The sequence below is a fragment of the Mytilus californianus genome, unplaced genomic scaffold, assembly GCF_021869535.1.
Source record: "Mytilus californianus isolate M0D057914Y unplaced genomic scaffold, xbMytCali1.0.p SCAF_7, whole genome shotgun sequence".
Lineage (NCBI taxonomy): Eukaryota > Metazoa > Mollusca > Bivalvia > Mytilida > Mytilidae > Mytilus > Mytilus californianus.
Window position 1 is genome coordinate 89878033 of NW_026262723.1, and position 18332 is coordinate 89896364.

General features: G+C 32.4%; 2 protein-coding genes across 3 annotated transcripts in view; both read right to left on the minus strand.

Annotated features, from left to right (window-relative positions):
• Nucleotides 1-1128: 1128 nt before the first annotated feature.
• Nucleotides 1129-3594, minus strand: LOC127708666 (uncharacterized). The gene has a single exon (XM_052213750.1). It carries the CDS (start codon nt 3587-3589, stop codon nt 1694-1696), a length of 1896 nt encoding a protein of 631 aa, XP_052069710.1. The 5' UTR covers nt 3590-3594; the 3' UTR covers nt 1129-1693.
• Nucleotides 3595-12769: 9175 nt separating this feature from the next.
• The window catches only part of LOC127708635 (uncharacterized), a 140297-nt gene continuing 134734 nt past the window's right edge, over nt 12770-18332 (minus strand). For both annotated transcript variants that reach the window (XM_052213668.1, XM_052213667.1), the window contains one exon: nt 12770-14637. In XM_052213668.1, the coding sequence (XP_052069628.1) occupies nt 14603-14637 (35 nt within the window). In that variant the 3' untranslated portion in view covers nt 12770-14602. The remainder of the gene's footprint in view (nt 14638-18332) is intronic.

The window sequence follows — 18332 nt, forward strand, 5'->3', positions numbered from 1 at the left end:
AGTAGTCCGAGGGTATGGGTGGATCTTTTAGAAGACTGACTGCGATGGAATGGCAATATTTTTATTTACAATTTATGAAATATTATTAGCCTTGCTTTTAATATGTGTCCTTGTAATGTTTTCCAATTCATGGTGTCTAACATCTCAGACACACTACTGGTGTTTTGATGTCTGTTACGGACATAAAACATAATACATTAAACTGAGCACAGTTGATAAGGTTTCCTTCCTCGTTCATCTTTAAGGTTATGGTTACATGTTACAAAATACGACAAGATGTTGTTAGAATCTTACAGTACACTAATGAAACTGTGCAATACATACAGAACCCCTTTCCAGTCATTCATCCCTAACTTCTACTAAACTAATATGTTGTCAAGTATCTTTTCTTCCGAAACTGTGTGTGCATTTCTTTCTAACCAAAATTTTGTAAACGTTGTGTGCCGTTTGTTATCGTTTGCTTAACGCTACAAAAGTAGAAACAAATACAGCGTTTACTCAGTGTTTACTGACCCTGTTTGAACTTTCAATAATGCATGCAAATGTTGTTGGTAAACAGACTTATTACAAAAGTTGAAACAAACACATCGTATAATCAGGCTGAAGTTAGAAACAAATGTAGCGTTTGTACTAACAAACGATGAACGACAAACTGTAGACGCAGTTTTAGCGAGTGCATAGTTTGTCAAAGTTTAGGTAAACTTTGCAAACGTATGTTAGAAACAAATGATCAACACATGTGCGCGCTTAGCCGTTTGTATCGTTTGTGTTAGAAAGAAATGCACTCTGTACATGCAATCTTTGCCTCTTTATGCCTTAAACAAACGAACTTTGCCTGTCTCGAGCTGTGCGGGATTTAATCGTTATTTGATGATTGATATGTATAACTTTTTCTTCTTCTTTGTTATTCAGCTTTGTTTGTGTTTTTCCACTTTAGTGTCGAATGCCTATTTTCTTTCTCTCATAATAACTCAATTATTTAGAATTGGAATTTAAATCCTTCTGGGTTTTTTGTTGACATGTAGTTGACTCCCAATACATGTAGTTGGAGTAGTAGCTTTTGAATGACGATTTTTTACCAATTTTTAAGTGATTCTTCGGAAACTATAAATAATTGTAACTGGCAAAAATGTTAGCAAGATATAAACTTCAAATAAATTAAATGACCGAAATAGTCACTTGACCCCTTAAGGCTTTTAGGAGTTAATACCATTGAATTATAAAATAAGGAGTTGTGTATGATTGCCTATAAGACAACTATCCAACAGAGCCAAATGACGTAGACATACGCAACTATAGGTCACCGTTCGGCCTGCAACAATGAGCAAAACCCATACCGACAGTTAGCTATAAAAGGTCCCGACATGACAAATTGTTAAACATTCCAAAACGAGAAACCCTAACGGCCTGGATTAAGTACATAACAATGATAAACGAAACACATATGATGAACAGCAAAAAATGTCAACCACTGATTCGTATTTTTATACCAAGAAGAAATTATTCTTCACCAATGACATTAATTCTTTCGATGTTGGTATTTATGACTTCTACACTGATGAATTTTGGAGATTGATTTGTTCGTCTTTACGCGAAAATATGAATACCCCGATATCACAGAAACGCAGTACAATAGAACTCGAATATACTAATTTAACATTTATAAAATAAAGCTACGATTTAAAGTCTCCATTTAATCTATTTCAGCCAAGACAGTTTTGCCTGAGTTCTCCGAGGTCAACAAGAACTTGTTACTGTCTTTTAGAAATCTAATAATCCATGGTGATGTTATTCCGAGTGTTTCCGTAGGAATTATTCTGATTAACTTTCCACCTTTATTAAGTTGGTGAATATTGTTTGACATGCATCCGCAAATATAAATGTTTCTTTGAGAATCTAAGTCTATTCCTGCTGGTCTTGACAAACAATCACTACTATATTTGAAGACGCTTTTCCCTTTTCTTAAGCAAACAACATAATTTCCAGTCCCATAAATGTAGACATCCGTGCGAATGTAACAACAGAACCATGTATCATATGTTGATATTTGCCTAATTGTGGACCCAGACATGGAGTCTATTCTGCTGATTGCACAGTCTTGAGCAACGACAAATTCATCGTCCTGAAATGTTATACCATTAGCATAACAATCTATTTTAAGTTCAGTATGCACTTTGAGTGATTGTATGTTTGCCACCATTATAACCTTTTCTTCGAAAATTGTCACAGCAACATTTTCTGCGTCAACGACAGTTATATCACAAGGCAATCCAGTAAGCAATATTTCATTGATTTTCATTCCATCTGAATCAAATATTACGACCCTCTTGTTAATTTTGTCGCAAATTATTATTTTATTTCCCATAAGGACACCGCTTATGCACCTATGAGTAATTTTCTCAGTATCTAACACAATCGACAAAAGATGTTTGATTTCTCCTGAATGAAAATTTACTGACCGCCAAAAGAAGTCGTGTTTGTGAATACTGCCAAATGTTTGTAAAGACGTAAGCTGTTGAAGATATAGGTCCCTTTTGAGTGTTAGCCTGGAATTTCTCATTTCTTGAAGACGATCCGACAAAGATCTGTCTAATTCGAACTTTTGAGATAGGATTTTGTTAATCTCTAGAAAGCATTGTATTTCAGTACCTTGACTGTTACTTGTCTCTATTATACTAATCCAATTTTCGATCGTACTTTTTATACTAGACAAATGAGCCTGATCATCGTTTATTTGAAGATTCACTTCTTTCTTGACAACATTCAATTCTGACTGAATATTTGCCTGAATATCATCTAGGTGTTTTTCAATGTTAGATCTGATTTTCTTTATTTCTGTCAGTATGGACTCGACTTGACTTTCAAACACCGAACTAAATTTCTTCCTATGTATAAGTGCGTTATCAACTGCTTTGCTTTCTTCTGATAGTTCTTTCATCATGTCGTTGATTGTTGCCTTTTCCTTTATTCCCTGTGCAGCTGTTTCAATCGGAATGACACTGTCGCATTTTCGGTGATAAACGGCAGCACAAACTGTACAACAAGGCATAAGATGATCAGTGCAAATTATCTCTACGGGTTTTTCGGAATGAAGATTACAATATAAAGTCTTTCTATACCTAAAATCTTTTGGATTACGTTGGATGTCACGTATTAAAACAATCTTGTGTTTTGAAGAAACCTTAAATGATCTGTGAAAAGTGCTACATTGTGAACAGTATGCTTCTTCACAGTCCAAACACCATTCGTGCGCTACTTGTGCCTTTTGCTGAATATCACAAGAGCTACAATTTTTCGAAGATGTTAATATGTCTTTTTTGTCAATAAGTGAAAGGATTAACTGATTGTATGGTAGTTGCTGGCACCAGATTTTAGGTAAAGTTTCTTTTGTCGGCTTTTTCACAAAGTACCTACATATTGGACATAAAAACCCACCTTTTGAATAATCTTTTTCAAATGTAGACACAATATAAGTATGAATACATCCTTCACAAAATGTATGAAGACACGGTAAACATTTTGGATCCTTAAACGTCTCTAAACAAATAGTACATGTTAACTCGTCGTTTAGTTCTTCTGAAGTCGCCATATATATTTGATCTTACTTCCGGATTGAAGTCGATCAATGTCTTTTTGATGAACACAAATATAGATTGGTTTATGTAGTTAAAATGTGGTCGTGAACGACACGAATTATGGACATTACGTCATCATTACATGAAGTATGTTATATATAGCGCATTGCAAAGTCCGTAAATCTAATTGAAAAAAGCACATATAATTTCGATATGCTTATTACGAATAAGCAGGCCAAGATGGATCTTAAAGGGGCAATAGCTACGAGATATGAAAAAAAAATGATTTCGTTTGGTTCAATCATAAATAAAAGTGAAATAATGAAATAATAATTCGCTTTTAGCAGCCAATTTGGTTCAATTTTGTCAAAATAAGCAAAGAAACATCGCGGATGAATATTGCAATTTCCCTGACGCCTAAGGTTGCGATCATTTTGTTCTCCCAAAGCACTTGAATAAAATGGTTTATTGCCCACATTTTATTATCCCAAATATCTATAAGTAAAGAAAACACATAAGACAAAAGGTTTAATGAGCATACAGTTGTATAGCTTGTTCCAACAATCGGGGCGTATGACATTTGCGCCGATTTTATAAATTTTCAATCTTTCATTTGCGCCGATTTGGTTGTTTCATCTGCGCCTATTCATTAATTTCAAGTTCCATTTGCTCCTTTTTGCATTTTAGTTCTGTGCTTTTTTTCATGGCGTAAAGAGGTTTGATTGTCCTTTGATATTTTAAAGGCTGTAAATAGATTTTTATATCATTTGATATTTTATTGCTATACTCAGTTATTTTAGTGGCTGTAAACAGAGTGCTTTTAACCTTAAAATTGACTTGATTTGCTCGAAATCCTACTTTCACCTCCCCATAGTGGGCAGGGGGCAACAGTTATATGCATGTTTTAATTGATAATTCATAACATATGTATAACTGGCTAGGGGAAGAGGTTTATATTGATAAATAAAAATAGTTTTCACCTGTAATTTACCTGTAAAACAATCGGCGCAAATGAAAAAAATAATCGGCGCAAGTGAAAGAAAAAATCGGCGCAAGTGCAATGCAGATCGGCGCAAATGCAAAACGTCGTTTCATACCCGTAGACAGAGGGTTCGAGGGGTTCGTACGACCCCCCCCCCCCCCCCTTGAAAACAAATAAGCACTGTTAACTCGACGTTCTGTTTGAATTGTAACTGTTAAAGTTGAGTATGATTGTATCGAACCCCACACCAATATCTAATTAAGTTTTCTTTTTTTGCAAACACATAAATTTATATATAAATCAAATTTTTACATGCATTACATAAGGAAATGAATAAAGCACTATGGTAAATATAAGTAATATGGGGCACTATATGTATAATGATGAAAAATACAACATTTTCTATATTTTCAAAAGTCTCAAAACATTATACAAAGTCACAAAACATCACATTCACAAAGTCACAAATTACAATATTTCACAAAGTCATTCAGGTCAAATGAAGAAGATGAGCTGCTGCGTCAGAGTAGTCTATCACGTTCATGAGTCCTTGTTGGTTTCTGTCTTTCAGTAGTTGGAGTCTGGTGTCTATAACTCTGTATTGTCGTCTTTTTGAGGGGCGGGCCTCTCCTGCTGCATAATGGATAATGGTACATTTTGTTAGTGCCTGGGTCTTTTTAAGTAACTTGGTGATCTCGAAGATGTTGGGGTGGGCCTGTTTCAGTCTCTTCTTTATCATGTTGTGTCATCCTTCCAGGTGGTTGATGGTGCAGGGTCGTTCGGTGAAGTAGAGGTTCCATAAAAAGTGGAAAGAAGAAAATGTTAGCTTGGATGCAGATTATTGATCTAATTATTTCCTTTGCATATTGGCTATTTAACAGTTTCATAGGTGAAATTTATTTAGGTGAAAATATTAATATATACAAGTAAATAATATCATTTGAAATATACATATATTAAAATTGTAGTTCTTATTCATTGAAACAAAGCACCGAAAAGTACACTAAATTGACATTAAAACAGACACTAACACAGTAAAATATTGCACTAAATTGAACACAAAAGAGAAAACAAAGTCTTAATCAATGTGCAGTAGATGAGAAGCAGCATCCCCATACTGGACTCTTGTAAGTTCATCATTCTGTAACCTTGTTTTCAGTGTTCGAATATAGAAATAAGAAGATGTGGTATGATTGCAAATGAGACCAAATGACACAGAAATTAACAACTATAGGTCGACGTACGGCATTCAACAACGAGCAAAGCCCACACCGCATAGTCAGCTATAAAAGGCCCCGAAATGACAAATGTAAAACAATTCAAACGAGAAAACTAGCGGCCTAATTTATGTACAAAATAATGAATAAAAAACAAATATGTTACACAGCAACAAACGACAACCACTGAATTACAGGCTCCTGACTTGGGACAGGCACATACAGAATGTGGCGGGGTTAAACTCGTTTGAAGGCGCCAACCCTACCCTAACCTGGGACAGTGGTGTAACAGTACAACATAAGAACAAACTATAAAAATCAGTTGAAAAAGGTTTAACTCATCAGATGGATACAAATAGAAATATATCTAACAAAAACACAGTGTGGACGTGGACGGGTACTTATACATCCCCACAACAAAATGTACAGATCTGAGAGTACTCGCAGTTACTGACAGCTAGATCAAAGCCAATAACAACTAATGAAAAAAATCATGCATCTAAGACTAAAACATCAATCAGTACACATCCAACATCCAATGGATTTAGTGTAAAGACGTCATAAAGTCTGTCATCTATTTCTCTGTATTTTCTCTTTCTTGGAACACGTTTCCCACCGGCTCTGTATTGGATAAGTGTGAGAGCATGGAAGGCTTCTTCTTGTCTTAAGAACTTGATCATGCTGAAGATGTTTGGGTGAGGTGCATTGACTAACTTCTTCAGTTTACTATGCCAACTTTCTAAATGATTTGTTGTTCTAGTACCTTCTGTTTTTGTTTAAAAAATAATATGTCTTTCAAATAATGAAATTAATTAAATCTTTGAAGTTATAAAGTGTAGGTTACTATTAAATGCTTTACTACCTTTTCTTTTAAATAGTTTCTTTTCCAGACTTTTAAATGCTTTTACTACTTTTTCTTTTAAATAATTTTATTTTCCAGACTACTAAATGCTTTCACTACCTTTTCTTTTAAATAATTTTATTTTCAAGAAATTCCATATTACAAACACTTAATAATAACACTTGATACATGTTTTCAAACAAACAAAAAGACAACCATTTTTTTTACATAAATTTCATATAAATAATCATATTTATTGAATTTCTACAGGTAAAGTTTCCTGTGACCTAATTAGACATTAATGACTAAAACAACATATTTTGCAATAACAACATCTATTGTTCTTCCCATAATCTCCCATGTAGGAATAGCCAGAATAGTAAAATATAAAATGTAGGAATAGCCAGAAGACACCAAACAAATTACTGTAATTCAGAAATAAACTGTAATTGTTAAAACAACAAAACACCCTATGTTTTTATGAACCTGCAAAAAAAAAAAAAAAAAAATGGGCAAAAAGGGGAACAAACCATGGTTTGATAAGCAATGTTGGAATAAGAGAAAGATTTACAGGGGAGCAAAAAGAAATTATAACAGTAACAGATCAGAAGCAAAAAGGGAAGAAATGAAAAAGAAAGAACGGGAATATAAACGCCAGATGGATAAATCGATGAGGGAATATAGAAAAAAATTTCAAAAACATATGAAAAACCTGAGGACAAAAAATCCGAAGGAATATTGGAAAATTTTAAATAGGGGAGGGAAAAGAAATAAACCTAACATAGCATTAGATGTACTGTTTGACTTTTTCAAAAATTTAAATAACACCGATAATACAAATGACGTCACAACTGAGCCGAATAACATTCAAGGTGTAAATGAAGTTTTGAATTCAGAAATTCCCGCAGAAGAGATTAGCAAGAGTATACGAGAATTGAAAAACGGAAAGGCCAGTGGCGATGATTTAATAATCAATGAATTTATTAAAAGCACATCACACATTTTTGTACCCGTTCATGTGAAACTTTTTAATATGATTTTTGATTCTGGTACTTTACCTGAAATATGGCTTATGGGAAATATTATACCTTTTTATAAAAACAAGGGTGACCAATCTGATCCCCAAAATTATAGACCAATTACTATACTCAGCTGCCTGGGAAAACTTTTCACATCTGTCTTAAATTTTAGATTGAGTTCTTTCTTAGAGGATTATTTATTATTAAATGAAAACCAGGCTGGCTTCAGAAAAGGTTATTCCACAGTAGACAATATATTTGTTATTCACATATTATTTGAGTTGCTAAAGAGGAAAAAGAAGAAACTATATTGTGCATTCGTGGACTTTGCGAAAGCTTTTGATACTGTTTGGCGGTCTGGTCTCTGGTCAAAACTTATAAAACACTCGATTAACGGAAAGATGTATAACGTTATTGTCAATATGTACAATAATATCAAATCACGTATTCACTTTGGATCAGATTTTTCTGAATTTTTCCCTTGTTCCATTGGTGTTAGGCAGGGAGAGAATCTCTCTCCTTTGCTCTTTTCCATTTATCTAAACGATCTGGAATTGTTTTTACAGAATAATAATATAGAAGGTTTGTGCACTATCTCTGATGAGTTAGAAATAGAGTTAAATGTTTATTTAAAATTGTTTGTCATTTTATATGCTGACGATACTGTCTTAATGGCAGAATCTCAGATAGATTTACAAAGACAACTGGGCTCCTTATATGAATATTGTGAGTTATGGAAACTTAGAGTAAATGTGCAAAAAAGTAAGATTGTAGTTTTTTCACAAGGTAGACTACCGCAGAATATTGTTTTTAAGTATGATAATATAATACTAGATATTGTGAGTGAATTTACTTATCTTGGTGTATTACTGTCTAGGTCAGGAAATTTTTCAAGAGCTAAAAAAAAGCAATGTGAAAAAGCAACACATGCTATGTACGATATTATTCGAAAAGGTAGAGTACATAATCTGTCAATTGAATGCCAACTTGATCTATTTGATAAAATTGTGAAACCAATACTTCTGTATGGGTGTGAAGTTTGGGGTTTTGGAAACAATTCAATAATCGAGAGGGTTCATATTAAATTTTGTAAAATATTACTTGGAGTAAAAAAGTCTACTCCTGATTTTATGATTCATGGTGAATTGGGAAGATATCCATTAGATATTTCAATCAAGTTACGAATGATAAATTATTGGTTCAAGTTGATAACTGGAAAACATGAACATTGCCTTATATTTTGTATAACTTAGCAACTGTCAAATATGGTACAAACATTTCATGGTTAAAACAAGTCAAATCAATTTTAGACACGTGTGGCTTGTCATATGTATGGAACAATATCTATTTTGTAAATAAAACATGGCTACATGTAACCATCAAACAGAATTTAATAGATCAATTCAAACAAAAATGGCTAGCAAGCCTACAGGAATCACCAAAAGCATTAAATTATCGTTTATTTAAAGATACTTTGGAGTTTGAGAAATATTCAAATATTTTGGATGACAGGCAGATATCCTTATTTCTTAAATTTCGAACTTTGAACATGAAATTTCCAATAGAAACTGGAAGATGGCAAAACATAGAAAGAGAAAACAGAAAATGTGTATTGTGTAATTCAGATGCCATTGGTGATGAATACCATTACATTTTTAATTGTTCAGCTTTTGATAACTGTAGAAAACAATGTATTGCATTTTACTATAGAAATAGACCAAACACATTGAAGTTTTATGACTTAATGAATTCTAAAAAATGTACAGAACTGAACGAACTATGTAAACTTATTAAGGAGATCAATAACAAATTGAACTTTTCTGGGTGAAGAATTGTGAATGCCTCTATCTACGTTCGTACATTATTTATTTATGTAATTCTATTGAAATATGTATAATTATCTCTATACCTTTGTAATTTGGTTTGTGAGAATAAAGTAATATAATTAAATGTGGACAAACCAGGATGGTTTTAATTTTTAATTACTCACTCATTAAAACTGAACATAAAAGTTGGTCGTTTTGACAATATTTCAAGATGAAACTCGTATTTGTACCTGTTGTTATGTCAATTGTATAGAAAACGAGTACCAATTTGTATTAATATGACATAATGTCCTGCTTAAAGAGCTTTGATGCTAATTTTTACCTAAATATTATTGTCCATGTCCAATTAATAGAAAGCTTGTATTTCGTTTGCAAGCTAGGTCAAAGACTTTAACCGAAAAATTGTGTAAATTTTTAAATGCGGCATGGAAGCTAAGATCACAAATTATAATTGCATAACCATTGTATTTCTGTGCTTGCTATATTCACTTAGTATACTTGATTGAATTAACTACCAATTACCATATATGTTCGCTATTACACGCGGGTCATAACTTGATTATTAAATGATCGGTAAATTTGGATGTCCTAGTAGTGTAAAGTCTACTGAATTGAATATATAGTGTGGTGTCAGTGATCTCCTCATTAAAACACATGGATTCGGTAAGCGAATATAAAAAATGTCATTATTATGTAATTTGTTTTTCGTTTTTCTTGTCTTTGTGTATTAAAAAAATCCTATATAATAGGATTTTTCACGGTATACAGACATGGATAGTATACTGCAACTTGCTAGTAAACATAACGTCTTGCACGAGGTAAACGTGGACATCCCTATTGATATAAGGGATCCTCTATGAACTACAATGGGAAGTCTACTCTATCGAAAAGAGTGTGTTGTCAGTGGTCTCCTCTATTAAATACAGTATAAATCTACTCTATTGAAGGTAGTGTGTTGTCGGTGGTCTCCTCTATGAAATACAAGGTAAAGTCTACTCTATTGTAAATAGTGCGTTGTCGGTGGTCTCCTCTATGAAATACAAGGTAAAGTCTACTCTATTGTATATAGTGCGTTGTCGGTGGTCTCCTCCATAAAATACAAGGTAAAGTCTACACTATTGTATATAGTGTGTTGTCGGTGGTCTCCTCTATGAAAAACAGTGTAAAGTCTACTCTATTGAAGATAGTGTGTTGTCGGTGGTATCCTCTATGAAATACAATGTAAAGTCTACTCTACCGAAAAGAGTGTGTTGTCAGTGGTCTCCTCTATTTAATACAGTATTAATCTACTGTATTGAAGATAGTGTGTTGTCGGTGGTCTCCTCTATGAAATACAGTGTAAAGTCTAATCTAGTGATGCTAGTGTGTTGTCAGTGGTTTCCTCTATTTAATACAGTGTAAATCTGTACTCTATTGTATATAGTGTACTGTAAATTCAGAAATTATTGCGAGGTTTTTATTATTGCGACATGCGACAGAGTTGTAAACGCAATAATTCAAACTCGCATTTTGAAATATTTTATATGAACTAAACAGGATTTTTCTCAAAATCGTAAAAATGAAAATCGCATTTAAGTCTAAAATGACAAAATCGCAATAATAAATGCACGCAATAATTTCTGAATTTACAGTATTGTCAGTAGTCTCCTCTATGAAATACGCTGCAAAGTATACTCTATTGAATATAGTGTGTTGTCAGTGGTCTCCTCTATAAAACATAATGTGAAGTCTACTCTATTGAATGTAGTGTGTTGTCAGTGGTCTCCTCTATGAAATACAATGTAAAGTCTACTCCATTGAATATAGTGTGTTATCAGTGGTCTCCTCTATGAAATACAATGTAAAGTCTACTCTATTGAGTATAGTGTGTTGTCGGTGGTTTCCTCTATGAAATACGCTGCAAAGTATACTCTATTGAATCAGAGACATATATATGTCTCTGATTGAATATAGTGTGTTGTCGGCGTCTCCTCTATGAAATACAATGTAAAGTCTACTCTATTGAATATAGTGTGAGGTCCGTGGTCTACTCTATGATATACAGTGTAAAGGCTACTCTATTAAATATAGTGTGTTGTCAGTGGTCTCCTCTATTGAATACAGTGTGAAGTCTACTCTATTGAATATAGTGTTTTTGTCAGTGGTCTCTTCTATGAAATACAATGTAAAAAGTCTACTCTATTGAATATAGTGTGTTGTCAATGGTCTCATCTATTATGTAAATTGTATTGCCACTATAAAAAGCTTCCTAAGAACTGTATGTCTTAAAACTGTGTCATACTTAGTTATAAATAAAATCTGTAGTGTCATGTTGTCCAAATTGTTGGGATACACACCTTGTTTCAGAAAATATTGTTCAGGTCAAGGCTTAATTCATTAAAACTTGCCATCCAAAGCTATAGAAATTTTCTGGTGAAATTGAAATATGTATATTTAGAGGCTCCTAGGAGGCTTCATCACTCACCTGGCAAATTAATCCATAATGATTGTTCGTCACATAATAACAAATCGATGAATTTTTATATTGGACCATCAGAATTTCTGTAAAGTTTGGTTCATATTAGACCAGTTGTTTCAGAGAAGATGATGAAAATGTAAATAACTAAATGAAGGTTGAACAGAGAATTACTATAGCTTGCATGAAACTATGGGCCAGGTGAGTTAAAAATTGTTATGCAGTCAATACAAATGATTTGCCCTTTTCATGCAATACTTCTTTCCAATTAATCTAAGAAATATCTTGATGTGCCCCATGGTAATCTAAATGTTTGTATTGTTTCTGTATTTCACAATGAGATTGCTGAGAAAATTATGATAGTATTTCTAAGATATCCTTGCCAAATGTGGTTTGTAATTTGTTGATATTATTCCACATCTGTGTGCTTTAATGAATATATGTAGCATTACTGATATCAAGCAAAAGAATTTAGGTCCTGCACCAATGCTAGAGTTTATAGTCTTGGGCTTGCAGTGAGGTGTAAGTCTTTGGGGTGATGAATTGCATTAAAAGCACTGTTCTATAAACAATGGTCATAGAAGTGGGAGTTTTAGCTAGCTATTAAACCAGTTTAACCCACAATTTTTAATGGAAAATGCCTGTACCAAGTCAGGAATATAACAGTTGTTTTTCAATCGTTCCTTTGGTTGATAACGTTTGATTTTGTCAGTTTTTTTTTTGGCCTCCCCCTTTTTGAAACTACCTAGTTTGGTATTTTTGTTAAATTTGTTGCTTGAGTTATGTCAAGAACAAGTAGGAATTTTGTGTCATGAATTTCTACACCATGTGCCTACATTACCATGACAACGACATTTAATATTGATATTTATTTTAATGATTAGTATAAATGTAAATATCTGTATATAAACAATATGTATATGGCATTTGATTATTGCTGAAGAGTATTTAGTTCATTATACTATAACAAAATACAATGCATTAATAGAAAACAAACATGATGTACCCACAATCACATCTTCCATAAATACTTCTGTCCATCATGATCTCATTTCACTAATTAAAAGAAACAAATTTAAATACCAAAACAGTGACCATTTCATTAATTAAAATATATACTAAATATTAAAAAGACATTTCTTTGATTTTTACTTTTTAAAAAATAAAATACTCAATTAAAAATAAGAAATTAAAATTGGCTAATACATTTAAATTTTTTTTTTTAAATTGCACTTTAATTTAACATTAGGGCTGCAGGACACATGTGCATCCAATTTTTAATTAATATAAGATAAGAAGATGTGGTATGATTGCCAATGAGACAACTTTCACCCAGAGTCCAAATGATGTGGATTGAAGTAACTATAGGGCAACTTTGGGCCTTCAACAATGAGCATGACAAAATGTTAAACATTTCAATAAAAAAAGCACACTTCTGGACATATTTTTTTCTGACATTAAAAATGTCAAAAAAGTCAATTTTGCTGATTTCACAAAAATGATTGATATAAGAAAAAAACATATTTCTTTTTCAAATGTGATTTGTAACAATTCCTAAATCAATGCAGAGAATTGTTTTAACATTTTGTAATAACATTCAATAACAATATCACACAAGCCAACAAATACAAAATGTCAACATATATCCTTCAAGGCCTAGATGTGTAGCAATAGTGCTGTTCAAATATTATGCTTTAATGATGATATTATGCTTCAAAATGAACAATTAAAATTCAATATACAAATTAAAAAAAATTGCAACTCTCAAATAATGAACATATATTTTATTTCTATATACTAAACAATTATACAAAATTAACATAACATTGGCAAATATATATATCATTCTGACATGACAATGAATAAAGGATATATATTCAATCTATCTGTTAATATGATAAAAATGAAAATCAACTTATCAAATCCAGAATTACTTTTATTTTACATAGATTACTAGAACCCCTTTTTCATCCATCTCATACAATATACTTGTACATGCATGAAGCTAATGAAAAATGATTGAAAAATGTAATGGCTTTAGAAAATATATCAGTAATTTTTCTCTGCATAGTATATATGAGGTAAAATGTTGATCTGATTGTTTGTATTACACTTTAGCCTAGTTTTGAATATCCAGTTGGTTTTATCAAAAATGAATGTCTAATATAAAACTTCAAAAAACTAGAGTGATTCCTCAATATCATACGTTCAGCTCTTGAGAAAAATTGAACTGAAAAAAGTTGTCTTCTTCATGTAAAACCAAAAAAATAACCATTTTTGTTTACATTTAGTAGACAACCACTGATAGCCTAAGTGAAAAAAGCACTTATTCATTTATCAGTTTCTTACACAGAGAAAAATACTTGTGTTCAGGTTTAAAAATGGAAAAGTCCTTTAAGTGTTTAAAACTACTGAGGAAAATCTCTATAGTGTTCAAATACATATAGAATACTTCTGATGTTACAGTTATATACTTATGCCTTAAAGCTGATTACATGCAATCTACAACTTATTCATTAATGTTCATAGTTCATATAAAACAGAGGTAGAATATGTCCAACTATAACAAAAAAGCTTCAATATATCTATCAATAAACTTCGGACTGGAATCTTCTGTAGAATGACACAATGTATTTAACACTATAATGTTCTTTCATTCTTCTTTCATACTAAAAATTTCCTTTCTTTCATGCCTTGGATTTGTATACTGCTGGATCACCTCCTGAAAAAGAAAAAAACAGTATTTGAAAAATAAACATTTTTTTGTGTTTTATTCATGGCAATCCTCATTAAAACAAATACACCTTTATTTAAATAAGAAACACATGCATACTAAATTGTCTGGCTTTCAAACATCATACAACAATGTACTGAAGTTTGTTTGTAACAAGAATGTGTCCATAGTACACGGATGCGCCACTCGCACTATAATTTTCTATGTTCAGTGGACCGTGAAATTGAGGTCAAAACCCTAATTTAGCATAAAAATTAGAAATATCATATGAAAGGGAACATGTGTACTAAGTTTCAAGTTGATTGGACTTCAACTTCATCAAAAACTACCTTGACCAAAAACTTTAACCTGAAGCGGGACAGACAGACGTACGGACAAATGGACAAACAGACGAACGAACGAACAGATGCACAGACCGAAAAACATAATGCCCCTCTACTATCGTTGGTGGGGCATAAAAATGATAGGAGCATTTTGATGTCTTAGAAGAAAACCATATGATCTAGAGGTTCCAATGATAATGAATCTCTCATGTTGAAAATTTACGCTTTTCTTGTTAAAAAGAAGATACTTTCTGATAAATTTGGCTGCAGATGGTATTGTTTTCTTCAATCCCCTAAAGTTTCATAACATTGGCCTGATGAGGTTAAAAACATCCCAAAATAAACATCAGTACTGTGCCTGAGGTGTTGAACATTCTATATAGCAAAATTAGCTTAAAATAAGGAAAGAATTGAGATCAAACAATAACTAGAGGCTCTCAAGAGCCTGTGTCGCTCACCTGCATTTACTGATGCTTTTGAAATCATGTAAAATAAGGTTAAAATCATAATTAAAAGTATTAGATATTAGATATTATAATGATATCTAAGATAAAAACAAAAAACTGCAAAATTTCTGTAAAATTACTAACTCAGGGGCAGCAACCCAACAATGGGTTGTCGGATTCGTCTTAAAATTTTAGGGCAGATAAATTTAAATCTGATGAACATTTTTGCCACCTGTCAGATTTGCTCTAAATGCTTTAGTTTCAGAGATATAAACCAAAAACTGCATTTTACCCCTATGTTCTATTTTTAACCAAGTCGGCTATGATGGTTGGAAGGCGGGGTCATCAGACAAATTTTTTAAACTAGATACCCTAATAATGATTATGGCCAAGTATGGTTAAATATGTCTCAGTAGTTTCAGAGAGGAAGATTTTTGTAAAAGATTACAAAAATTTACAAAAAATTGTTAAAAATTGAATACTAAGGACAATAACTCCTAAAGGGGTCGACTGACAATTTTGGTCATGACAACTTATTTGTAGATCTTACTTTGCTGAACATTATTGCTGTTTACAGTTTATCTCTATCTATAATGATATTCAAGATAATAACCAAATACTGCAAAATTTCCTTAAAATTACCAATTCAGGGGCAGCAACCCAACAACAGGTTGTCAGATTTGTCTGAAAATTTCAGGGCAGATAGATCTTGACCTGATAATCAGTTTTACCCTATGTCAGATTTACTCTAAATGCTTTGGTTTCAGAGATATAAGCCAAAATCTACATTTTACCCCTATGTTCTATTTTTAGCCAAGTCGGCTATGATGGTTGGAAGGCGGGGTCATCAGACAAATTTTTTAAACTAGATACCCTAATAATGATTATGGCCAAGTATGGTTTAATATGTCTCAGTAGTTTCAGAGAAGAAGATTTTTGTAAAAGATTACAAAAATTTACAAAAAATTGTTAAAAATTGACTATTAAGGGCAATAACTCCTAAAGGGGTCGACTGACAATTTTGGTCATGAAACTTATTTGTAGATCTTACTTTGCTGAACATTATTGCTGTTTACAGTTTATCTCTATCTATAATGATATTCAAGATAATAACCAAAAACTGCAAAATTTCCTTAAAATTACCAATTCAGGGGCAGCAACCCAACAACAGGTTGTCAGATTTGTCTGAAAATTTCAGGGCAGATAGATCTTGACCTGATAATCAGTTTTACCCTGTGTCAGATTTACTCTAAATGCTTTGGTTTCAGAGATATAAGCCAAAATCTACATTTTACCCCTATGTTCTATTTTTAGCCATGGCAGCCATCTTGGTTGGTTGGCGGGTTCATCGGACACATTTTTTAAACTAGATACCCTAATGATGATTGTGGCCAAGTTTGGTTAAATTTGGCCTAGTGGTTTCAGAGGAGAAGATTTTTGTAAAAAGCTAACGACGACGGACGACGGACGCCGACGGACGACGGACGCCAAGTGATGAGAAAAGCTCACTTGGCCCTTCGGGCCAGGTGAGCTAAAAATGAAAATCCAGTATTCTTGCATGAGAATCTAGTGTTCAGGCTTTTAAATAATAATGCATATATGGAATTAAGTCCCATGGTTTTTATTCATCACTCAATACTGTAGGACTAATATGTGTAAACTTCTGTTTCATATAAAAATGAACACTGTATTTGTATTTTCATTATATCTTTCATTTTATTATTTTCTACTACAATACTGTTTAAGTACCTATACCTTTTCACTTCCCAATGTTTACTCCTAAATACTCTGAATTTTTTAAATGGTAATAAAGACCAAATTTACAAACTAGTGCAATATCCAATTATGTCCCCTTGCAAATTGTGTAAAACACATCTAATAAAAAGTAGTAAATATGCTTGACTGAACACGAAAGCAAAAACAATAAACACAATTTAACAATTTTATCTTACAACTATATCACACTATTCAGCAATTTTATTAGACATATATGTTAATTTTCATTAAAAGCAAGCAATCACAAAATAATTTAAGTAACTTTAGATAAGAATTAAAACAGTTATTAAACTTGAAACCCATGGAATGTAATGAGCAGGAATGATTAGATTTATCATGTAACATTTAATTATTACTCAGTGGCGGACCCAGGGGGGGGTGTTGTTCCGTGGGTTGGAACCCCCCTTTTTTTTTTACGATCAATGCTTTTGAATGGGGACATATGGTTGGAACCCCCCTTTTAAAAATGGCTGGATCCACCCCTGTTATTTATCATTTGATTACTGGTGTTTGTTTTCCTGGCTTGTAACTCTTATATACTTTATGTTTTCTGTATGTTTTCTATTTACCATTTTTAGTTTTAATCATATGTATACTAGTAGTTCATTTATTGTAAATTGTGTGTTTTTCTTTTTCTTTTTAATTTTATTGTATCTCTGTACTTATGTTATGCATTGGCTGTTTGAGAATAAAGATATATATACTAGGAAGTATGGATTTAGCTTCTCATTTTATTATAAATTTTTACAAGAGAAAAATAGCAACCCCTGCTTCCTCAACCGTGATTACCAATGACAATGAGGAACCACTTTCATACTATATTTATCTCTGGTAACATTTCCACAGATTACCTTATTGGTGGAGAAAGTCAAGTAAAAAGCATTAGTTGTAAAAGCTTTAATCCATTTCATTTACTTTTAAGTAGTTTGAAGGACATGTTATTAGTTTTTGCCACATAAAATTGCAATTATAGAAAAACAAAAAAGATCTCAAGCATTAATGTTATGATATTGCACAAATAACCTTCTCCACGGGTTGTAACAATTTATTACCATACAAATGCTTTGTATAAGACCTGAGCAATGGCTTCAATATGCAGATTAAATAAATGCATTTTCTGAATAGACGTAAAAGGCCA